The following is a 22,210-nucleotide window of genomic DNA, read 5'->3' as shown; positions in this document are numbered from 1 at the left end:
AGCTCTGCCTCTGTATCTATTTTTGTTCATAAGTTTATAATGGTATTTATTATCCATGAGTGAGTGAGATCATGTAGTGTTTTTCCTTCATTGACTGACTTATTTCACTTAGCATAATGCTCTCCAGTTCCATCCATGCCGTTGCAAATGGTAAGAGTTTAATTTTGTGATTTAAATAATAAAACGACTCCCATTTTAAAACCAAAAAAAAAAAAAAGTCAACATGAACCCAAACCAGGAGCTCTCCAGCGGCTATACCTGGAACAAGTGATTTGTGAAATACTACGCTGCAGTAAAAAAGAAGGAGTTCTTACCATTTACAACAGCGTGGATGGAACTGGAGAGCATTATGCTAAGTGAAATAAGCCAGTCAGAGAAAGATAAATATCACATGATCTCACTCATTTATGGAATATAATGAACAACATAAACTGATGAACAAAAACAGACCCAGAGACAGAGAAGCATCTATCAGACCGTCAAACCTCAGAGGGAAGGTAGGGGAGGGTTGGGGGTAAGGGGGAGAGATCAACCAAAGGACTTATGTGCTAGCATATAGGCCTAACCAATGGACACAGACAACAGGGGGGTGAGGGCATGAGTTGGGGGATAATAGGGGAATAAGGACACATGTAATACCTTAATCAATAAAGAATTTTTTTTTTTTTTAAAAAAAGGCCTTTCTATTTGGGCTAGAAACTTCTTCAACCAGCATCTCAGATTACTCTTCACAAACTGCTGAAGGATAACCTTTCGAAGCATATTGGTCTAGAATTAAAAAGCTAGTGTATAAATCACACTAGTTGTCTAATGTAGTTGATGTCTGCTCATTTCCTATTGATACTATGCATTCTTTCATATCCAGCTGGGCACTCGAAACAAAAAAACACTTCAGTGGCTCCTCAGGGCTCCGAGTCTCTAAGGGAGGGTTGCCAGTACCTTCAATTTGATACCTAAGGTCTTCTCTGGTCGAGACTTTACCCCTCTACCTAACTCTACCTAACACTGCTCCTCTGACCTTATCAAAGTCACCCAGAAATAGTCTCTACAAACCCCTGCATGTGACCACTTCTGTGCCAGAGTCATATTTATGAATCCTACCCACCCACAGTACAGTTAGTGAGTGAACAATACCTCTATTTGAGTGAAACACTACCTGGACCCAGGCCAGTTCAAAATTTTACATCATCATTGAACAGAAATAATGAGGATCAATTATTATTTAGAGCTATGTATATATGTTTTAACTTGTGTTTACACCTAAGTATTATATGTATATACGTATATCCCATCATTATTTTGTGAGATTTGATAGTATTTTTAGCAAATGACAATACTATTGTATGTTTGTGCCAAAGGATTTTACAAATGTCCTACAGAGATTTTGTTTTTTGAGCCAGAGCAAAATAAACAATAATTAAACCCTAGTCAAGTTTTCTTGGTTTCGATGATTACTAGAACTTATAGTTAACAGTAGGCTGAAGGGAGCGCTTCTAAGGCTGAATTATCACATGCAAGCTTGCATTTTAAAATTCTGAGAGGCAGGCTAAAACTCGCTAGTGATACAAAACTGTAGAAGTTTTTAAGGGCAGACTCACACTTTGGTTTTGGGTAACCTATGTGGAGGTGGGTTCACCAAGGAAAGGTAAGGTGTCAACCAATGGGAGTCCTAGGGCATGTTGTCTGGGTGAATTCAGCACCTTCCAGAGCTGATCTGGAGTTTTAATTTGATATCTGATCACTTTCTCAGTCTCTCCAAGACACACACACACACACACACACACACACACACACACACACACACACAGAACTGTGGGAGACTTTTGTCAGGTCTCCATTTATAGTCAAGATAAGAACACATGGGGCCCAGTCTCCTGGTCTCCTTAGAGAGAATTTTACACAGAAAGCCAAATTAGAATTAGAAACTAGGTTATATGGTGAACACAGAATCAGAGGAGGGTGAAAAATTCCAAAACTAAGTAGCTGTGACTGTTAGCCTGACATCTCCTGCCCCACGGGGACTGGATGAGGTTAGCCCTCGGGTGCTCTTGTAGGAAAAATACCAATTCCAACTCTGATTGTTGGATTCTCTCTGATTTGTCATGACTTCCCTTCTTCTTTTTAAGGTGAGTCAATACCATTTCCCTGCAGTAGCTTTAAGCTCACTGTTAGGGACAGACTTTCCAGGACACAATGATATTCTACAGTGTCTTTTGCAGGTAAGTCAGTACAAATGTTCAGCTGATATTAACTGAGTGACTGCTTTGTGCTGGGTATACTTTATACTTTTATCCTTTCACATGAGGATTAATGGCTAAGCCTCATATTTTACAATGGTTTTTCATGTGCTATCAAGGCAACAGAAATAAATACACAATTACAAATTCAGGACATAGAGAAAAACAAAAATAAGAAAACAAAAATCAACCCAAATCTTCTCTGAATATGACTACTCTTGATATTATGGTTTATATACACTTAGTGTATTCCTTAATAAAGTAGAAAATATTGTTTATTTTAAAATATAAATGTAATATCTGAACATATTCTTATAAAAATTTCAAATAATATGTGTAAAGTTTTTGTCTACAGCTCCATCTCATCTACCTCTTTAGAGGTAATTACTTATGTCAGTTTTGTACCCTTCAAATAAGTTTCTCCTCATGCATAAATACAAATGAAAATGAAAGCAAACTTTATGTTCTTTATAACATGTTTTCATATATATAATTTCATGAGCATTTTCCCATGCCATTATATAGTCTTCTCCAGTATCATTTAGAAGCTATTGCATAATATCATCAATTGTCTTTATGTATCTCTAAATGAGTATACAAGTATACATGTTAGGATTAGAATAAGGGCTACAATGTTTTTTCCTGACCTTCACCTCTAAGAACCTCATCAATGATCTGTAAAAGGGTCTGTGAATAAAAAAAAATACATTTTCCAGATCCATTTAAAAAAGATTTGAAGGTCAATCTTTTAGTCCTGGCAGCTCTTCTCTGTATTATTGCAGAAGTCTTACAACTGGTCTCAAAGCCTTTCATCTTGATCCTTCCCATGCTCTCTAAACTGCATGGTCCATGTGGCTCATTCAAAAACATGCATTTCTCCACACCTCCACTCTGGTTAAAATGCCTCCGTGTTCTCCCAACACATGAAGGACAAAGTTCAAACCAAACTTATTGTGGTTTACAAGGATTTTGAAGGTCTATCTCTCCTCTACCTTCTCCATGTATTCTCACCCTCCTCACACAGCTCCCATGACTTGTTCTTTTCTGCACATGGACATCATGCTTCTGACTTACCAAATGCCTGTTTCCTCAAGGCAACACACTCTCTCATTTCTCTGTACAGTATATGTGCTGCCCCCTCTTCTTGGAACACCCATTCCAACTCTGAATAGCTGCTGAAGTCTTATTCATCCTTTAAGGTTTCAAGTATAACCTCAAAGGACACCAGAGAGATAACTTTATGATAACACATATTGTGTATACACTTGTGGTTTTACTTGTCTTCTCCCACAATAAACTATGAACTCTTTTAGGCATAAACTATGTCTTATTCATCTTTGAATCAACAGAATCTAGAACTGTAGCTAATACAGAGCAGGGGCTCAATGTTCACTGTATAAATGAATGACTGGTGTGCTAAGTAAGTAATTTTCAGTAGGCTGAAGATAGCAAGTAAAAGCCAACTCAAGTATATATAATCCAAATACTGAAAATATAGCTGACTCATCTTTTCAGAGGGGTAGCTTTTACATCACATTTAGCTAAGTAGTTAAGATCCTACTTCCTTGCTATCCTACTCAAATAATTAAAACACACACACACACACACACACACACACACACACACACTTCTATATCCTTCTTGATCTTTCCAATTATTTTTTTGTTCTCATTATCTTGGAGACTCCTGAATATGAACACATGTTTAATATATTATATTGATAGAATAAAGTAAAAAAAGTGGTCTCAATTCCTATTAGTTTATTGAATGCTTTATTTGTATTGTGTGTGAAGCTAACTGATATCAGAGAACAAATTAAAAATAAAAACATAGTCATGATAAATCTTTTAAATAAAATTATTTGGAGAAAAAAACCTAATAAGGTGTAGAAATATTTCCTTAAGGTCCTGCCCAGATTAGGAATCTTTAAAACAAGAAGCAGAAGCAAAGAGTCCTAAGATAGTACAATGTAAACACTGGTTTATGTTTTGGCTGCTATGATTTAAAAATAGAAGAGACCAATATTTTGAAGACTGAGTAGAACTTGTAATCTATATATAACAGTGTTCATCCTCCTGATGTCTATATCCTCAGCATGTCCCATAGGAGCTGCTTACTCTCCTCTAAGGAGCAAGTCCCCTCTGAGCAGTTATTCTCTTGCACTGGGAAGTAGAGATGGAGTATCATAAAAACAGTTTTTCTTGACATCATTTTAAGAAGTTTTCAAATGAGGACAACTATTCTTCCGTGGAATCCCACAGGCATTCTGGGAGCAACTATGGATCAAGGACAGGTCCTCTGCACATTTAGGGGGCCTAGGCTTCCGGAGCAGGTATTTAGCTAGCATAGAATAGCAAGTACTGACCCAAAGCCAACAACCATATCAGGTTATTTGATACAGGCAAACTAAGGGCCAGCTTTCCAGTAATGCCAAGTATTTTTAATTAGATAAGAAACATTTAAATTGAGGCTGGAACAGAATATTTAGGTGGTTCTTTTTAATAGTGGTTCTGGCTCATTTCTGAAGTCCTTATGTATATTTAATTAGCCATAGCTTTCTCTATTTTGCTAATAAGTGTTCCAAATGGACCTTCACTTCACAAAAGAAAAGTCAATATATAGAAAGGCCAAAGTTAGCTTTGCATCTGACTTTAGTGAAAGGGAATTTGAAGTGTGAGTCATTACAAAGAATACTTCCTCCAGAATAACACCATGGGAATCCTGGACATTTATTTTTTGCCTTTAGCCAGCGTAGACGTGGCACCCATAAAGGATGATATGGTAGGACCTAAAAACAAATGTGATTCCAGAACAAAGTATTTGACTTAGGGACAGAAGTATGGAAGATGCCAGAAAATAAAAACAAAGTAACAACTATAACAACAAAACTCCAAAGAGTATGATTAGATGTCACCAAAAAGGCAGCCACGAAGTAAAATCATGGTTATCCTTTTACACCCATTTTTTCCCAACTAAGGGAAAAATTTGAGTAACATTTGATCAATAACAGTAAAGAATTATTATCCCACCAACAGTGCATAAAGCTTCCTTTTAGCCACATCTCCATGTTCACTGCAGCACTATTTAAAAGTCAACATATGGAAACAACCTAAGTATCCACCAATGAATGAACAGATAAAGAAGATGTGGTACAAATATAAAATTAAATATTATTCAGCCCCCCAAAAGAGTGGAATCTTGCCATTTGCAACAATATGGGGATGAACCCTGAAGGTATTATACTAGTGAAATAAGTCAGGAAAAGCCAAATATTCTATGATCTTTCTTATATGTGGACTCTTAAAACGAAGTAATACAAAATCAAGTTCATAGACACAGAGAACAGATTGGGGTTGCCAGAGGTGGAAGGGGGTTAGAGGTGGGAGAAATGGGTGAAGGGGGTCAAAACATTACAAAAATAAAATTGAAAATGTAATTTCAATAAGTAAAAGATTAAATCCTATTTCTTAGTAAATTTAGGACAATAAATAAACCTGTTATGGAAGAACAGACTTTAAACTACACCATTTAAGTAATTCTATAGTTCTGTAACTTTCTTTTCTTTAAGATAGGCAGCCCAATCCCCTGCATCCAGATTCTCACTAATTTTGTCTGCTTAAGAGACCGCCATACTTCTCACATTTTTATTTCTTCGCTGTATTGTGGGGGGTGGGGGCAAGAGTCCCTTTCATTATCCAAGGCAGTGGGAGTTGTATGTATGACAAATTGAAGTTTGGCCTTTAAACAGTAGACAGACTCTCAGATATGTGAACTTTAAGGTCTTACATACTGACAAGCTGAGCAGATTTTATTTTGGCTCTGAGCTCTCTCCCTGCCACCATATGGAACTCGTTTGTCTTTCTAACAATCACTTGAAGAAAATGCAAAATGACCCCCATGGTTCTCTTTCAGAGCCTGGTGGTAATGACTCAATCTGACGGAGTTTCCCAAGACTGCTGTCTTTTGGTTGCTGCTCCAGGGCAGTCTCTGCTTTACCTACCCACCCCTGCCCTGCGCTGCCCTACTGACAAAGCTGGGCACCATTAGCAATGATGGGTGTTACAGCATGTCTTTCTGTACTAATTTAAATGATATAGGTCATCTTTTGGTAAAAAGAAAGATAATACCTCTCTTGCCCATCTATATTTAGAGAAAATATTAGCATTTGTTTGGCATTATGAAGATGTTGAGTGGTATACAAATAATTAGTATTGTAGGAAAAAAGGTATGTATTCATTCATGTCTTAGCTATCTCTGTGAACTACATATACTATATACATAACAGGCATTCAATAAATATTTACTGAGTCAGTTATGAACTAAGAGTTCAAATTGTTTAGAATTTAAGTTTTCTTGATCTCAAAAGATGGTTTATACATAGTAACATTTTAACTCTAATCGTGTTGTACATTTCTAGTCCCATGAGCAATTTTTTCTGATTTGAACTATTAATGACTTAATGCTCTGCTCAAACCATATTGGGGTACTGCCATAATGAGGATGGAATTCGTTTGTGGCTGCCAACAGACATGTGAGGAAATAGCTCATGGAATAACCCATTAAAGTAAATCCTAGAGAGTTCATATGAGAAATGAGACCATCCAGTTCTACAAAGGGACCTACATCTATAAATGTGTCCATTCTATCGCATTATTCCACCTGGAACCTGGGCATTCATTAAAAAAAAGTTTCAAAAGTTTTATCTTCTTTGTTAGAGGAGAGAGGATTTATTGTCCAATGTTGAATCTTAGGACTGTGATCTCTGTTGGAGGAGGCTCTATTAAGTCTGTGTCATTATGTGCAACACTGTTTTTCACATGTTGTAGATATATAGCCTGTTACTCTGTAGTCAGTGTACCTATGAAAACATGAATGAATAAATGCCTATGATAGATAATTAGATAACAATGATATATACTCATAGACCCAAATCTGTAAGTAGAAGAAAAAGTTCAAAAGAAGCTTAAAAACAGGGTATAAGTAGGAAGATCCTATTAATGTACAATTTGACTAATCAAGAATTGAGGATATGAGATTTATGAAAACTTTAAAAAATATGTAAAGATCAGTAGATTTAGGTGGTTGGGTACAAAATAAGAATGAATGAAGGAAACAACTGCAAAAAGTCATTACCCCAAATTCTTCTTTGTTTCCTTCCTCTCCCCACTCCCTAATAAATAAATAAATAAATAAACAAACAAACAAACAAACAAATAAATAAAAACTAGCTTCTGAAGAATGTGTTTTGAGAGAAACACTAGCCCCTGAGGAGCTCACTTGTGCCTGGAGAGGAGGTATAACAGAACAGAGTTTGGAGCTGAAATTTCTGGGTTTGAAACCTAGCTCTGATCCTTCCGGATCCTCAGTTTCCTCATCTGTAAAATGGCTCTAATAAGAGTAATGTCTTTCTGTCATTATTGGGAAGATTAAATTAGGTAATACATATGAAGTCCTTAAAAAGACTGTCACATGTAAATACTTGATGAATATTAATGAAAACTTAAAGAAACTAGTTCCCTAACCAATAACCATAAAATACACCACATCTCAGTAAACATGAGTTAGATGAATGACAATATATATTAAACCAGTATCAATATATACGACATTGGTAGACATATGCAAGCATACTGAGAGTGATAAAAATAATGAGAGAGACATAGGTAACTAAGACATGCCTGTAGGCAATAAACTGGACAAGTTAAACATGAAAAGGGCCAATTTTCTCAAATTCAAAAGGCCCCATTTCCTTTGAAAGTTTTTTGTCTTATATAGAGCAAGTAAATGACAAATACAAAGAACAAGAAACTAAAGAACTGCTTTGCTGACTATTTAGATTAAGGTCTACTTTATTTTGAACCCAAATGCCTGAATATTGATCCTTTAATTCAAATGTTTATTCTTTAATAAGTTAAAATTCCAATCTTTTGAGAATGCAAGCTTTTATTGCCATTCAATAAGGTGCATTACTGACTGAACCCATCGTGTGTTCCCGCCCCCCTTTTTTTACCCCTATTTGATGCCAAGAAAAATCTCTGAGCAGATTCCCCATATAGACCTGTACCTTTATTTATTAAAATCTTTCTTTATCACATTCCATCTTCCTTAATTAGTGTCAGTTGTTCTCAGATGAAACTGGATCATTGGGGAATGACCAGAATTTGTGTATATTAACCTAACCATTATGCTAAGAAGGGGTGCATTATCTTATTTGCTTTTAAGCCTCAGATGCCCTGAGTTAGATATGTTATATATCTTTGAACATGTTCGGTGGAAGTTGTGCTAGTGTGAAAAAAAATGCTGGAGATAGTGAGAGCCATGGAAATCTATGCTTCTATTAAGAAAGATACATTTCCAGAATTACAGAGGGGGAAAAAGAAATTTCAGAAAATCCAGTTTCTTTTTTTCTCTGATTCTATTATTATTATTTTATACATTAGCTTTCATTATACATGCATACATTCTACACTAATTTTTCATCTATTTAAGTTCTGAAGATCTCTCTTTTGACTTAAAAATATTAATACAATGTAGAACTTTGATAAAGATTAGTTTATCAACCACCCAGTTCTTCTTAAACTCTTGACACTGGAAACAATGACTCCTATTTCAAAACCCCAGTAAAACAAAGTTCTCAGTGTTTCCCAATGACATGAAGATTGCGTATGTTCAAAACTCATGATAAATTCTTCCTCCAAAGAAAATACAGAACTCGCATACTGTTATCTCTGAGTTCCCATTTGCATAGTGATGAGAAAGTACACTCTATTCCGTAAATTAAAAAATAAACACATAAAAATACTAACCTATTTTCATGAAATCTATGACAATAAAACCATATTTCCCAAAGTTCAGAAATACAATGTAGTGATTCTGTTTTTAGTTCTAAGTAAAATAAAGTTCTTTCAGTATCCCTCTCCTTTTCTAAGAATAAAAAGTTAGTGCCAAAATGAATTATGTGGCACTAAGACCCCTGTAAAAAAAAATACAAACAGTCCTTTAAATGCATTTCAGTTCCCTTGGCGACACGTGTGGCTGACAATCAGTTCCAAGTGAGCGGCTCATGGACCGGACCCTCCTCTGGTGCCTAAAAGACCAGGCCAATGGCCATCTCAGAGAGTTTATAGGGTTGCTCTTTTACCAAAAACTAAGTCAAGACCTTGTAAAAGTTGTGATTGAAATTGGTGATTTTTTTAGTATAAACAAGTTCAAGGGAGGAAGGTTTGTTCTCCTTTTTATTTCTGTTTAAAGAGCAGCAAGAAACTTTATTTGCAGCATCCCCGAGGGGAAGACAGAGAGGAAACGGTGAGCAGAATGTTGAAAACCATTGAGAGACATTGCCTGAGGTTTTTTTTTTTTGCAGAGAGGAAATACTTTCTTTTGTTATACTTGGACAATGCGTCGCTATAAGTTCCATAAATAAAGCTCCAGCATGCATAAGCAGATTCTTCTGTTGACCAAAGTCCTCAGTGTGCTTATTTCTCTCCACCAGTAGTGTACGACAGTCTAAACTCCTTATCATGGAAAAAGCCCTCCGCTTCCTGCGGCACAGTGAACCCCTGCATAACAAGATGCATGCTATTCTCTAAGGCAGTCTCTCTCTCACTTCTGGGTCTTTGGTCACATTATTCCTTCTGGCTGGAATGTGAAGACCTTCCTGCTTCGCCACCATCCTCCATACGAACAAACGCTCCTCACGAACACTTACTCATATTTCACAAATCTCCAAGGAATTCCTCTAGGAAGCCTTTCCCAGCTTTTTCAATCTCTTCCAATGTACCCCATTCAAACTCAACCCTAGTCAAATGAGAACTTTTCTTGAGTGCCCAACTATAGCCTGATTACAAGGGTTCTTACCCAGGGACTGTGAGTATGGAGCTTAATCGCACATATGTGTAAGCAAAATTTTGTGCTTGTTCAAGTACTCTGGAGAGAAGATCCATAGCTCCATTAATTTTTAAAAAAGGTTTGTGATTCCTTGATAAACAAGGAAAGGACAAAATAAAAACAACCAATCAGACACGCTATAAAACATATTGCAGCTAGATATTTTGTTGTAAGCCACCTATCCCATGTTTTCTTCCTTCTCCTTAACTATTTAGCCCAACAGACCAATAAACATGGTGTCTCCTTTTAGTGGCATTAAAGTGTTATTTCTATATTAGCATCACCTGGGTGTACTTGGTAGGACTGAGGTATCTGGGTTCTAGCCCAAGATTAGAATATCTACATATGGGAGTCAGAAATATACATTTTAATGAAACACCCTAGTTGACTATATGAACACTCAAGTTTGGAAACAACTGAATAGCACCAGGAAAATAGTAGCAACCTGTAAATGCTTGGTTACTGGCTGGTTGGCTGGCTGGCTAATGAATGAATTCAGAGTATGATTGGAAAAGAATTATAATAATTTTTTAAAAAGTAATTTTAGTAAATTCACATAGATTAAAGCAAAATATCCAGTTAAAAGAGAAATAAAACAATGCTGGATATAGGACAACTACATATTTAATAATTATTGTTTATTAACAAGCCGAGGAAACAGTGACTTGATGTCTCTAGTTACCAGCATATCTTTTAGGTGAGAGGATGGTTAAAGAAGCACACAATATTCAGATGGAATTCTTCTGCTAAGGACACTATTTGTACTTATAAAATCAAATTATAAACAGGTACAACTATTTATTTGATCTTTAATCACATTTTTTATTTTAAAGCATAGGCCATTAAGATAATTATTTTGTAACAGTGATGGGACCTCTGATTGTTTACATAATGACTGCTGATCTTCAGATCTAGACAATTTTCTCTAGAATTGTTCATGAGGATACATAGGAGAAAAGGTTGTTTTTTATTTGTGGCTAAAAATGAATAAGACTAAAATTACTCTTTATCCAGCTGTTTATTTGAGCTTCTAACTCAGGCAGGTAATAAAATAGCACTTTTAATTCTTTTAATAGAGAATGAGCAGACCAGCATAAATATTGGCATTCGGTAACATTAATGCCAAAAGAGACATACCTAAGCGTGGAGTAAATGTTCAATTAATAGTAGTGAAAGTTGAATGTTATGATGCTACTATGTCAACACAAGGTTTGCAGTTGATGGATTTAATGCTGCTACTTGATACTTGACAAAATTATTTAATTTGGTTTTATGATGTTTACGGTTCATGTGTGTAAGGGTCTTGTAAAAGAAATACATCATCTAGAGAAAAAAATGACTATTATTTATAGGGTAATCTATATTTTATGTTGTTATTTTCATAATTTAAAAAAATTTACTCAAAAATATAACAAAACACTTAATTTGAAAAAATACTAGTATATGCACCCCTATGTTCATTGTAACATTATTTACAATAGCCAAGTTATGGAAGCAACCCCCAAGTACCCATAAATAGACAAGTGGATAAAAAAAGTTGTGGTACATATATACAATGGAATATTATTCGACGCTAAAAAAGAATGAATTCTTACTATTTGTGACAGCATGGATGGACCTAGAGGGTATTATGATAAGTGAAATAAGCCAGACAGAGAAAGACAAATAACATATGATTTCACTTATATGCAGAATCTAAATGACAAAATAAATGAACTAACAAAATAAAAAGAGACTTATAGATGCAGAGAACAGACTAATGGATGGCAGAGGGCAAAGGTGTTTGGGGGACAAAGGTGAAGGGATTAAGAAGTACTAATTGGTAGTTACAAAATAGTCATGAGGATGTAAAGTAAAGCATAGGGAATATAGTCAATAATATTCTAATGACTATGCATGGTGCTAGGAGGGTACCTAATATATCGAGCGGAAGAACACTTTGTAAAGTATATATGATTGTCTAACCACTAAGCTGTATACCCAAAACTAATATTAAATAATGTTGAATGTAAATTATAATTGAAAAATAAAATTTAAAACATATATAATGAACTAAATCTTGTACTTTCTGATGAGCTCTCAATTATTCACCCAGGGGGAGTTCTATAAAATCAAAGTTCATTGTCACATAGTGGCAGCTATCAAAATTGCAGGCAGAGAACCTAGTACTGTAACCCACAAATTACTTATCAGTGACAGTAACATGGCATCCTTTTCCAGGATCAGCGGGCCTATGGAATAAGGTATGTTGTATGTCTATCTTATTAACATTTTACTTCATTTGCTTGGCTTCATACAATATTGGAATTCTTGCATATCTTTTCAGAGTAAAGAAAAAGAGCCAGCAATTGAATACATTAGGGACATGAGTCCCATCCATGCAACAATACAAGAAACTAAAGGACACAGCACTTCATTAAAAACCTTACATGGAAATTATAATATGCTGCCATTCTATACTTCTGGGGACAGAAATGTTCACTTGTGGGTCTCTGAATTTTTGTCATTTAGATCCAAATCAGCTGTGTTTGTTGAGTGCATAAACATGCCTTTGTTGATGTGTCTTTCACATATTTATTAGAAAGTGCTTCCTCTCCAGGCATGTGTGAAACATTGCAGAGAGACCCCTGGCCTCTGGATGTGGCATTCTAACAGCAGGGACTAGCCTATTACAACCCAGAGGGACAAGTAAGGACTCGGATAAAGACACGCACAGAACCAGGGAGAGCACCTGGAAGGAGCTCCTTATCCAATCCCAAAACAGAGCTCTACAAACTGAGTTTAGACTTAAAGGCTTAAGGAAAATGAAGTCAGGCAAAGAAGTTAAACTGTTGAAGGATGGAAATTAAATTCTGTGGGGTTTTGTTTCACACATAATGTCTTGAACATTGTTGTTGCTCGTATTTAATGAACAGAGTAATCAAAACATTGAGCAAAAAAAAAAAAACCCCTTGATTGGAATGTGATACCAGACCTTTTAGATGGCTCTCGTCAGAGGCTCTCCCTAGGTGCCAGACCAAAGATACACTAGTGGTCTGGCTCTCCTTTGCTCTTAGCATCATGCCTTTCTTTATCCCCTTATACTCTATGCTTAAAGTATTGCTTCAGATTCCCTATAGATATATTTTATCTAACTTAATCAGTCCAGGAGAGCTGCAAAAAATAACTTTCCCAATAAGACATTCTAGGTCTTGCCCTAACCGGTTTGGCTCAGTGGATAGAGTGTCGGCCTGCGGACTCAAGGGTCCCAGGTTCGATTCCGGTCAAGGGCATGTACCTTGGTTGTGGGCACATCCCCAGTGGGGAGTGTGCAGAAGGCAGCTGATGGAAGTTTCTTTCTCATCGATGTTTCTAACTCTCTATCCCTCTCCCTTCCTCTCTGTAAAAAATCAATAAAATATATGAAAAAAATGTTTAAAAAAAGACATTCTAGGTCTACACATATGCTAATCCCAATTCTACTTCCAATGCTGAACCAGTTCTCCAGCTAATCCCAATTTGTCATTTTTCTATGGCAATTTAGGTCACACCTTAGAGGCCCTCCAAACTTCTCCAAATTGTTTAGATCCTCCTATTCCTTAGTAATATGTTCACGATTATGTCCATGATATTGCAATTACATGTCTGCCTGTGTACTATCCACCCCTCCCCTTATCCCATCACACATGTGTATACACATGCATGAACACACACAAGCATGACTATACTGAAATCTTTGTGGACATTTTATTTCAGGATAGCACATAAAAAAATGACAAATATGTTGTTCATTGAAGATACAGCCTTCATCTTTTCAGTGGTGAACAGCACTGGGAAGACCCAGAGCAGGGAGGGGATCACATGACATCTCCCTGGACTGTTGCCTGGAGGCAGTGCTAGCTGGTTCTAGCAACCTGTGCCAGCCTAAAGTTTCTAAGACAGCACTCGTCTGAGTCCTACCTGGCATTACACATGTTGGAGCAGGAATCCTCTAGGAATCCTTAGACCTAACAGCACTGGGGCATTTTTTTTTTTGTCAGCTTGGAAAAATACAGGACTCTAGAGACTGCCATTAATCTGCATTACAGTCAAGATATTTTTTTGACCCTCCGAAGACCTAGAGAAAGCACAAAGTAATGTTGTAACACCATGCCTTTTTTCTCTTGAATATATCATCTCAGTCAAGGACTATAAAATATCATTTTGTTGAATAAAACAATTCCTTCTCGGTTATAGGAAGTAACCCCTGAACAAAAATTATAGTCTAAATAAAAATAATACACCTCCCAATTTGGAGAAATACTTTGAAAATACAAATAAAACTACTTAAAGCTTTGAGTTTTATATCTGGGCTAAAAATTCAAGCGTATAAAAACTGCCAGGAGATTCCATATATATATATATATTTTTCTACTTTGATCGTCCAAGAATGCTGTAAGAAATAACTTTCCTCTTAGACTTTCAACACATCTGCTACTGGTTCCAGCCAGGACCATGTAACCCAGAGAATCAGAGAAATGAAAACCATTTCACTAAAAAGAGTGAAATAAGTTTTACAATACCTATAAAAATGCATGGTTTAAATTTATATGAAAAGCTCTAGAGAATTCTTTTCAATCCACACTAATTTGTTTTGTCCTTGAAATACATACATGGCATGGGAGTACTTTAATCTCTCTCTCTCTCTCTCTCTCTCTCTCTCTCTCTCTCTCTCTCTCTCTTTTAAAAAGGATTCTGGAATTGAAAAGACTGCTTCCTTACCTCCTCATTTTACTTCTGCAGACTTGAGACTTGGAAAAGTGAAGTAACTTATCCAAGGTCATTCAGAAAAATATCTACAGACCCAAGTCTAGAATTTGTATCTCTTGAAAAGGGGGCTTTGGAGATAGGTACAGGGGGTTAGCCTGGGATAAGCTGCCACTGCCCTTTGCTCCCCAGGTTCAAGTGTCCCAGGGACCCTTAGAGTTTAGGACAGTGATGGCGAACCTATGACACACGTGTCAGAGGTGACACGCGAACTCATTTTTTTGGTTGATTTTTCTTAAATGGCATTTAAATATATAAAATAAATATCAAAAATATAAGTCTTTGTTTTACTATGGTTGCAAATATCAAAAAATTTCTATATGTGACACGGCACCAGATTTAAGTTAGGGTTTTTCAAAATGCTGACACGCCGAGCTCAAAAGGTTCGCCATCACTGGTCTAGGAGATGCATGACTGTGGGGAAGACGAGGGAGAAGGGAAAGGGCCAGGTGTGTTCCCAGGAGGGAGAGCCCTGTGCCCTAGCACTTGTGAGATTTTGATAGTAGAAGTGAAGCAACAGCTGGCCCTCAGACCCACATCAGACATGGTGATGTTCAGCAGCTGAGGTGCCCTCCCTGCTACTCTCCCTCCAGCTTGCCTTCCTCAGGCTGTAAAGGGCTCCAGACCCACCACCAGACGCTAATTGCACAACCCCAGGTAACGCAGCTACACTGAGGGAGCAGCTTTGCTCAGATCTCCCCCTCTGTGTCCCACTTTGGTGGCTGGACGTGCTGGATTTCTGTGATTTCCCTGCAAGCTCTTGGTTGTTCGCCGTCATGCCAGCTCTTAACCATACGTTTTAGGAACCCTTTCTCTGATTTTCTACCTTCACCTCCCAGACCTCCACTTTTCCAGCTCATCTCACATTTATGTAAATTTAAATTTGTAGAACAAATCCCTTATTTCCATAACAATCAGCATGTCCCTGTTTCCTGGACTCAACACTGATACAGGAAGTTGGTTTTATGGACAGGGAAGCCAGACCTCACTATTCAGCAGTTTCCATAGCTTCTGATTCCTATTCCAGATCCTTTTCCATTAGATTGTAGCATCTTTCCAACCTGACAAGTTGTCTGTTATTTTTTTATAAGCCCTTATTTTGGTGGATGTATTTTTTTATTTTAATCCTCAACTGAGTATATTAATTTTTAGAAATAGAGGGAGAGGGAGAAAGAGAGAGAGAGAGAGAGAGAGAGAGAGAGAGAGAGAGAGAGAGAGGAGAAACATTACCTGTTGCCTCCCATATGGCCTGACCAGGGATCGAACCCAAAACCTTTTGGTGTACAGGACTATGCTCCAAACAACTGAGCCACCTGTCCAGGGCAGGATGTATTTGTTTGTAACTCTAAGTATTGGGACCAGCAAAGTTTTCAAGAAAAGTAAAAGGTCACTGTAAGCCCTAAACTGATGGACACTCTTACTGAAGTATTTATTATAGAGATCAAAATTTAATCATTTATCAGAATTAAAGGGCCACAAAAATAAAAAATAATTGTGTACATAAAGGTAATTATATTCTATAAAATAATTTCTGAGCTGCAAGAAGCTTTACAAATACTTTAATTTATAGGACAGAAAATGGAGATCCAGAGAAATGCAATAATGTGTCCATGAACATTCATATTATTAAAGACAGAAATGGGATTAGAAGAAACATTCTATCTCTTAGAATATGTGCTTTGAGTATATTTAATTCTCAAAATTAATGAATGGATTTCCCTTTATTGAGGGATAAATATATGATGAGAAGTTAAGCGATCAAAGCTCAAATCTTGACTTCTACTCGTATTATATCTGTGACCTTGTGCAAAGTACAATGCCTTAATTTTCTCATGTATAAACAAGGTGTCTGGTACATAGCATGTATTCACCAAATATTTAACTATTAACTATTAGGCCATAATTTGGCTAATTTAGGTATATATCTTGAATTTTGATTAGAATGGTTCCTAACCTCTAGGCTTAGACATAATGGAAAAGGACACACACACACAAATACAGTTACTTAAAAATAAAAACAAAACAGTTGTTAATGAGTTTATAATAGAATATGGATACTAAGTAGTTAGCCACAGAGAGTTATGAATATAGGAGAACACAGAGCATCCAAATTAGCCTGACAGCAAGGGTGATGCATTTCTCTGGCAAATCAGAGTAGGGAGACATATATGGGAGTGCTCTCAGGATCAATCCGTGTGGCAAAGGGAAGAAAGCATGACTGAGCAGAGGGAGAAGGCTCACATCACATACAGTCACAGTGAAAACCTCAGCTAATCTCACGTGAAATTCTGGACCCCAATTGGGGCAAGGGGATCTTTATATTGACCCGTCATTAAGAGTAATTTCTCTGCAGGAAGGAGCAGCAACTTTGGTGATGTGACTTTCTCCAGCCACAGGCAATGCCCAGGTAGGGGACTTTGACTATTAGCTGTTAGCCAGCAACCCAGGAAGTGGGAGGAGTGCATCTGAAGGGAGGTGATGGGTTAGTGCATCACAGTATCTTCTATAGTAGTTATCAGGGAAGACTTCCTGGAACAAGGGAGGATCTTAAAGATTTAGACGATGTGTCCAAAGCTGGGTTTATGTATATAGGGTAAGGATATAGCATAAACAAAGGCATGGATGGTTTAAGGAAATTGCAAGTAATTACTGAAACACCATCATAATGAAGGAGTATCTGGTTAGGTGAGGTGAGGGTGAGAGTTTGATAGCAACAGCTGAATAAGTAGGTAGTGGCCAGGTCATGAAGAGTTTTAAATGGCAGACTTTAACATGTACATATTTTACATTGTTGAAATATATGAAGGAGAGCAGAGACCAAGTCAGACTGTCTTTTAGAAAAAACATCCCACAAAAGTGTGGAAGATATATTTGAGAGCATCAAGACTGGAGACAGGCAGGCTCTACAATAGTCTGGGTGTCAGATGACGAGGACCTGGATAATACTACCTCTCTAGAGGAAGTATTTAATAATTTCACACTGATTACATGTTATTTCACATGATGTGTTCATCATAACACTCTTACATTATTGTTTTTTCTTATTTATATTCTTCTGGGTTCTATAGATTTTATTTTCTACTGGAGAAAACGATTTAAAATGTCCTTAGAGGATAAAAAGAAAATATGTGTATTACATGTACATTTTTAAGCTTATCTATCCATTCACAACATTTATTTTTAATCAATATGTGTCTAGAGCAGCGGTTCTCAACCTGTGGGTCACGACCCCTTTGGGGGTCGAACGACCCTTTCACAGGGGTCGCCTAAGACCATCAGAAAACACATATATAATTACATATTGTTTTTGTGATTAATCACTATGCTTTAATTATGTTCAATTTGTAACAATGAAATTGGGGGTCACCACAACATGAGGAACTGTATTAAAGGGTCACGGCATTAGGAAGGTTGAGAACCACTTGTCTAGAGCATGAGAATTTTTTTCAAATTAGATTTATAGATATGGCTACAGCTGTAAGATAAATTTTTAAAATATAATTTCTGTTAAGATAGAATATTAAAAAAATAAAACTCTCAAAGAACTTCTAAATTTAATTTGAAAGAGGAAAAATACAGAAAATGTGAAAATATAAAACAAAAACTTAGCATACATCCCAGAGTTTTGATTTCAGTTGAATTTGAGCAGGTCAATGACCTAACATCTCAATTTCTTCATCTTTAAAATGTGTCTAATAATGTGTCAAAAAGCCATTGTCAAGATTAAATGATAAAGTGCTAATGATCATTTCATAAGTTTTAAAATACTATAAAAACATCAGTATTCACACTTTAATAATTTATTTAAACAAGGCATCCTAATTTGGAGAGAAAAACAATGAGCAGAGAAGAAGCACCAAAAGGCAAAGCTGGACATCTGGAGTTCTAACCTCAGGCCACACATGCTTCGCTGGGCCTGGGGAGCCGCCCTGGGCAGGAGTGAGTGATGATACAGGTGGAGAGGGAAGTCACATGGGTGTCGCTTCCCTTTCCAAGCTTCTGTTTGGTTTTCTTAGTGTGCTTATTTTTACTAAGCTTATTTTAACTAAGCTTTCACCAGAGCAGGCATTATGTTTTAATGAGTTCTAATTTCCCGTTTGATGCCAACATGAATCTTAGTACTTAATTACACGAGAAGGCGATGATTACAGACCTATTTTCTGCTGAGTCTTGGCAGGAAAGAGGACCAGAGCCATCAGCTTTATTACAGCAGCATAATAAAGTGGAAACCACATTGAACTAGGTAGGAGTCACACATCCCATAGTTGAGTCCTTCTCCCTCCTTGGGAAAAATATTGCATATTTCTGAACCTCAGCTTTCTTTTCATTAAAACCAGAGGTTTGGAATTAAGTTATTAAGTTCCTTCTGGATTTATAGTGCTGATTCTCAAGGTTCATAATACTCCAGAGAAATAAGAATGGGGATCCCAGAGTGTATGCTTCACTCTAGCCGGGAAGACTTGCTTTTTAAAAACTTTTTATTAAATTTATTGGGGTGACATTAGTTAATAAAATAATATAGGTTTCAAATATACAATTCTAGAATACATCATCGGTACACTGCACTGTGTATTTACTGTCCAAAGTCAAATCTCCTTCCATCACTATATATTTGACCCCTTTACCCTTTACTACCCTCCACCCCTTTCTGTCTGATAACCACCATATTGTTGTCTGTGTCTATTAAATTTTGTTTGTCTTGTTTGTTCATTTGTTGCTTTTGGTTTTATTCCCCACATATGAGTGGAATCATATGGTTCTTGACTTTTTCCATCTTTTTGATAATAGATCTATGGGTCAAGATCTGAATCCCACAGTGTTGAAGGAATAGGAAATGCTCAGTGAGAGCAGTGGAGGGGGAGCAGTGAGACACTCAAAGAGGAGGTAAGTGTTCTTTCTTCATGTAGGTGCAAGAATGACATTCCTACCATACACCCTAAAGCCTACGTCAGATGCTCACAGTCCTCCTAAACCTGCCCAAAGACTCTTTGTCCCTTTAATATCACTCCAGCCTCGCAAGCACACAGATGCATGCGCGCGCACACACACACACACACACACACACACACACACACACACACACACAAGAACTGAGAGACATTTTGGAATGGAACCAAAGAAAATTCTTCAGGAGCCTAGAAAAAGACTGGACTAATTATTTGCTAGTCCCATTGTCAGGCTGTCTGACATTAGCCAAGTTTCATATAGTTTCAAGTTTCAGGTCAAAACATTTATATAAGAGTACCCCTGATGTTTTACAGTGGTTTTTCTTGTTATGAAAATCTCAAAATATTGACCTCCTTGGAAACATTTCTTCTTACACTCCATTGCATTTTATAAATGTCTCTTTGGTTTCTTGAGTTGCCATTATGTACACCATCCTTCGCTCCCCCCATGAGACTATGAACTCTTTAGATCTATTTCTCATCCTCTGTTGATGTGGTGACATCATTACTGTTTGTTAAGAAAATGATTATTATGTCTCCAAGGATCCAACCCCATACATAACCCATTAAAATAAAATGTGATGTGTTCATGAAAATGTTATAGATTCAAAGTCCATGCTATGTCTCAAAAAGACAAATAAGCAGGAGAAACAGTTGAATTAGGTGGTGGGGGCCACACAAGTTGGAAAAAAAGCAGAAGGCGCTGGTTGCTTTCACTGTATTTTGCGTGCAGCAATGTGCCAACCCTTTAATGCACACAATCGTGTTTCCCTAACTGATGCAGCACAGCCACAATACTCAGAGTTTAAAATCACTGCAACTCTCATTTACTGATTACAAAACTGAGGTACACACAATTACTAATGATGTGCCATGTACCAGGTATTGCATAAATGGGTAGTGACATAAAAGTAACTACAATGTATTTCCATATGTTTAGTGATCTAGTTAGTCACAAAGCTGGACTGTGAGGCCTGGGAGACTATAGACCTCATCACTCACCGCAAAATTGCTAGTACATAGCAGAGTTCCCAGAACATAGAGGTAACATAGTGAGTGTTTGTGAAATGAATTTACCATTTACTTGCCTAACCATTTTCAATGTGTTGTTATTTTTAGTATATGAGCTGCTCATTGAAAAAAAATCAGAGATGCTAACAATTAAGAATATAGATTGTCTACTTTCACATCTGCAATGAAGAACTGTATATATCGATGCCATTATGTGGATTTATTTTTGCTTCTTACATTATTTACCAAACAAATCTAAATTATGCTTCACCTCAATTTTTATGCCAATTCATGCAAAAATATAAAATTTTACTCCTCTTTATCAACTTCAAAATAATGTGAAAAAATAATAATTTAAGAAAAGTAAATAAATTACGTATAAGTAGAAGATCTTTTGATAGAGGGAGTATTTATTTCAAGCCATTGCATTTGAGTCAGTTCTCTGTCATCAGGTTTATGTTTATGAATCCACTGAACCTTTCTAATAGTAACAATAATAATAATATTGTGCTTGACTTAATTCCTTATCTTCAAAAATTTGAGCCAACATCAAGATAATCAGTCTGTGAGAACTTTTAAGAAGTCTTTATAGGTTTTTTTTTATCTCTTTGTCAGAGGCCTAGAAAAACAACCTGATTTTCAATTTGAAGGATGCCTTTCATCATTTCTTTTTTTCACACTTCTCCACTAAAACTAGTAACTGGCCAAGGCAGTTAAATACTACAGGGAAGGAGGACTTACCTATAGTTTTGCTTTTCATTTCCTATGTGGAATCTGTCGTATTGCGAATAGGCTTGGTTTCCCTCCCAGTCCATTAACTGGATTCTGAGTGTGTACTGCCTTTGACTGGTCATGGCAAAAATAAACTCATTCCCCAGCCAGTATTCACCCGAGGGATTTCCAAAACCCTGCGAAAGAAGACAGAGATGCAGTTGTTACTTCAGAGAGAAAGGTTTTTCATGTCCAGTACTTAACTATGCTCTAAATGATAATTAACATTTTTAAAAGTAAAAATGATTTTTCACATTTTTACACACAGTCTTCAATTACTTACTCAATATTTCCCTACTGTTTCCTCCCCTCCATTGAGGGTTACATCTAATTCTTATTAGAGTAAAACTTTATATTCACATCTGTGTAGATTAGATGTTTTTTGATTAATCTGGTTAATAAGTTTAATCAGTAAAAACTTTTCTATCATAGCTTGCTTTTAAAAATGTTTATGAAATACTAGTTAATGGAATATTTTAACATAATTAAATATTTCCAATGAATTATGAAGGTACTATCATAGAATTATTTAACAATATTGTTATTATTTGTGTTTTCATTATTATTCAGTAG

General features: G+C 36.5%; 1 protein-coding gene across 6 annotated transcripts in view; it reads right to left on the bottom strand.

Moving 5' to 3' along the window:
- Nucleotides 1–22,210, bottom strand: part of ANGPT1 (angiopoietin 1) — a 242,976-nt gene that overhangs the window by 18,858 nt on the left and 201,908 nt on the right. For 5 of the 6 annotated variants that reach the window (XM_014541985.1, XM_005869066.2, XM_005869067.2 and 2 more), the window contains one exon: nucleotides 21,608–21,774. In XM_014541985.1, coding sequence (XP_014397471.1) covers nucleotides 21,608–21,774 — 167 coding nt within the window. Of the gene's footprint in view, nucleotides 1–13,660; nucleotides 13,672–21,587; nucleotides 21,775–22,210 lie in introns of those variants that run through there. The other variant, XM_014541986.1, reaches the window with a different exon arrangement.

Source organism: Myotis brandtii, unplaced genomic scaffold (assembly GCF_000412655.1).
Source record: "Myotis brandtii unplaced genomic scaffold, ASM41265v1 scaffold285, whole genome shotgun sequence".
Classification (NCBI taxonomy): Eukaryota; Metazoa; Chordata; class Mammalia; order Chiroptera; family Vespertilionidae; genus Myotis; species Myotis brandtii.
This window is presented reverse-complemented; position numbering and strand designations above follow the sequence as displayed.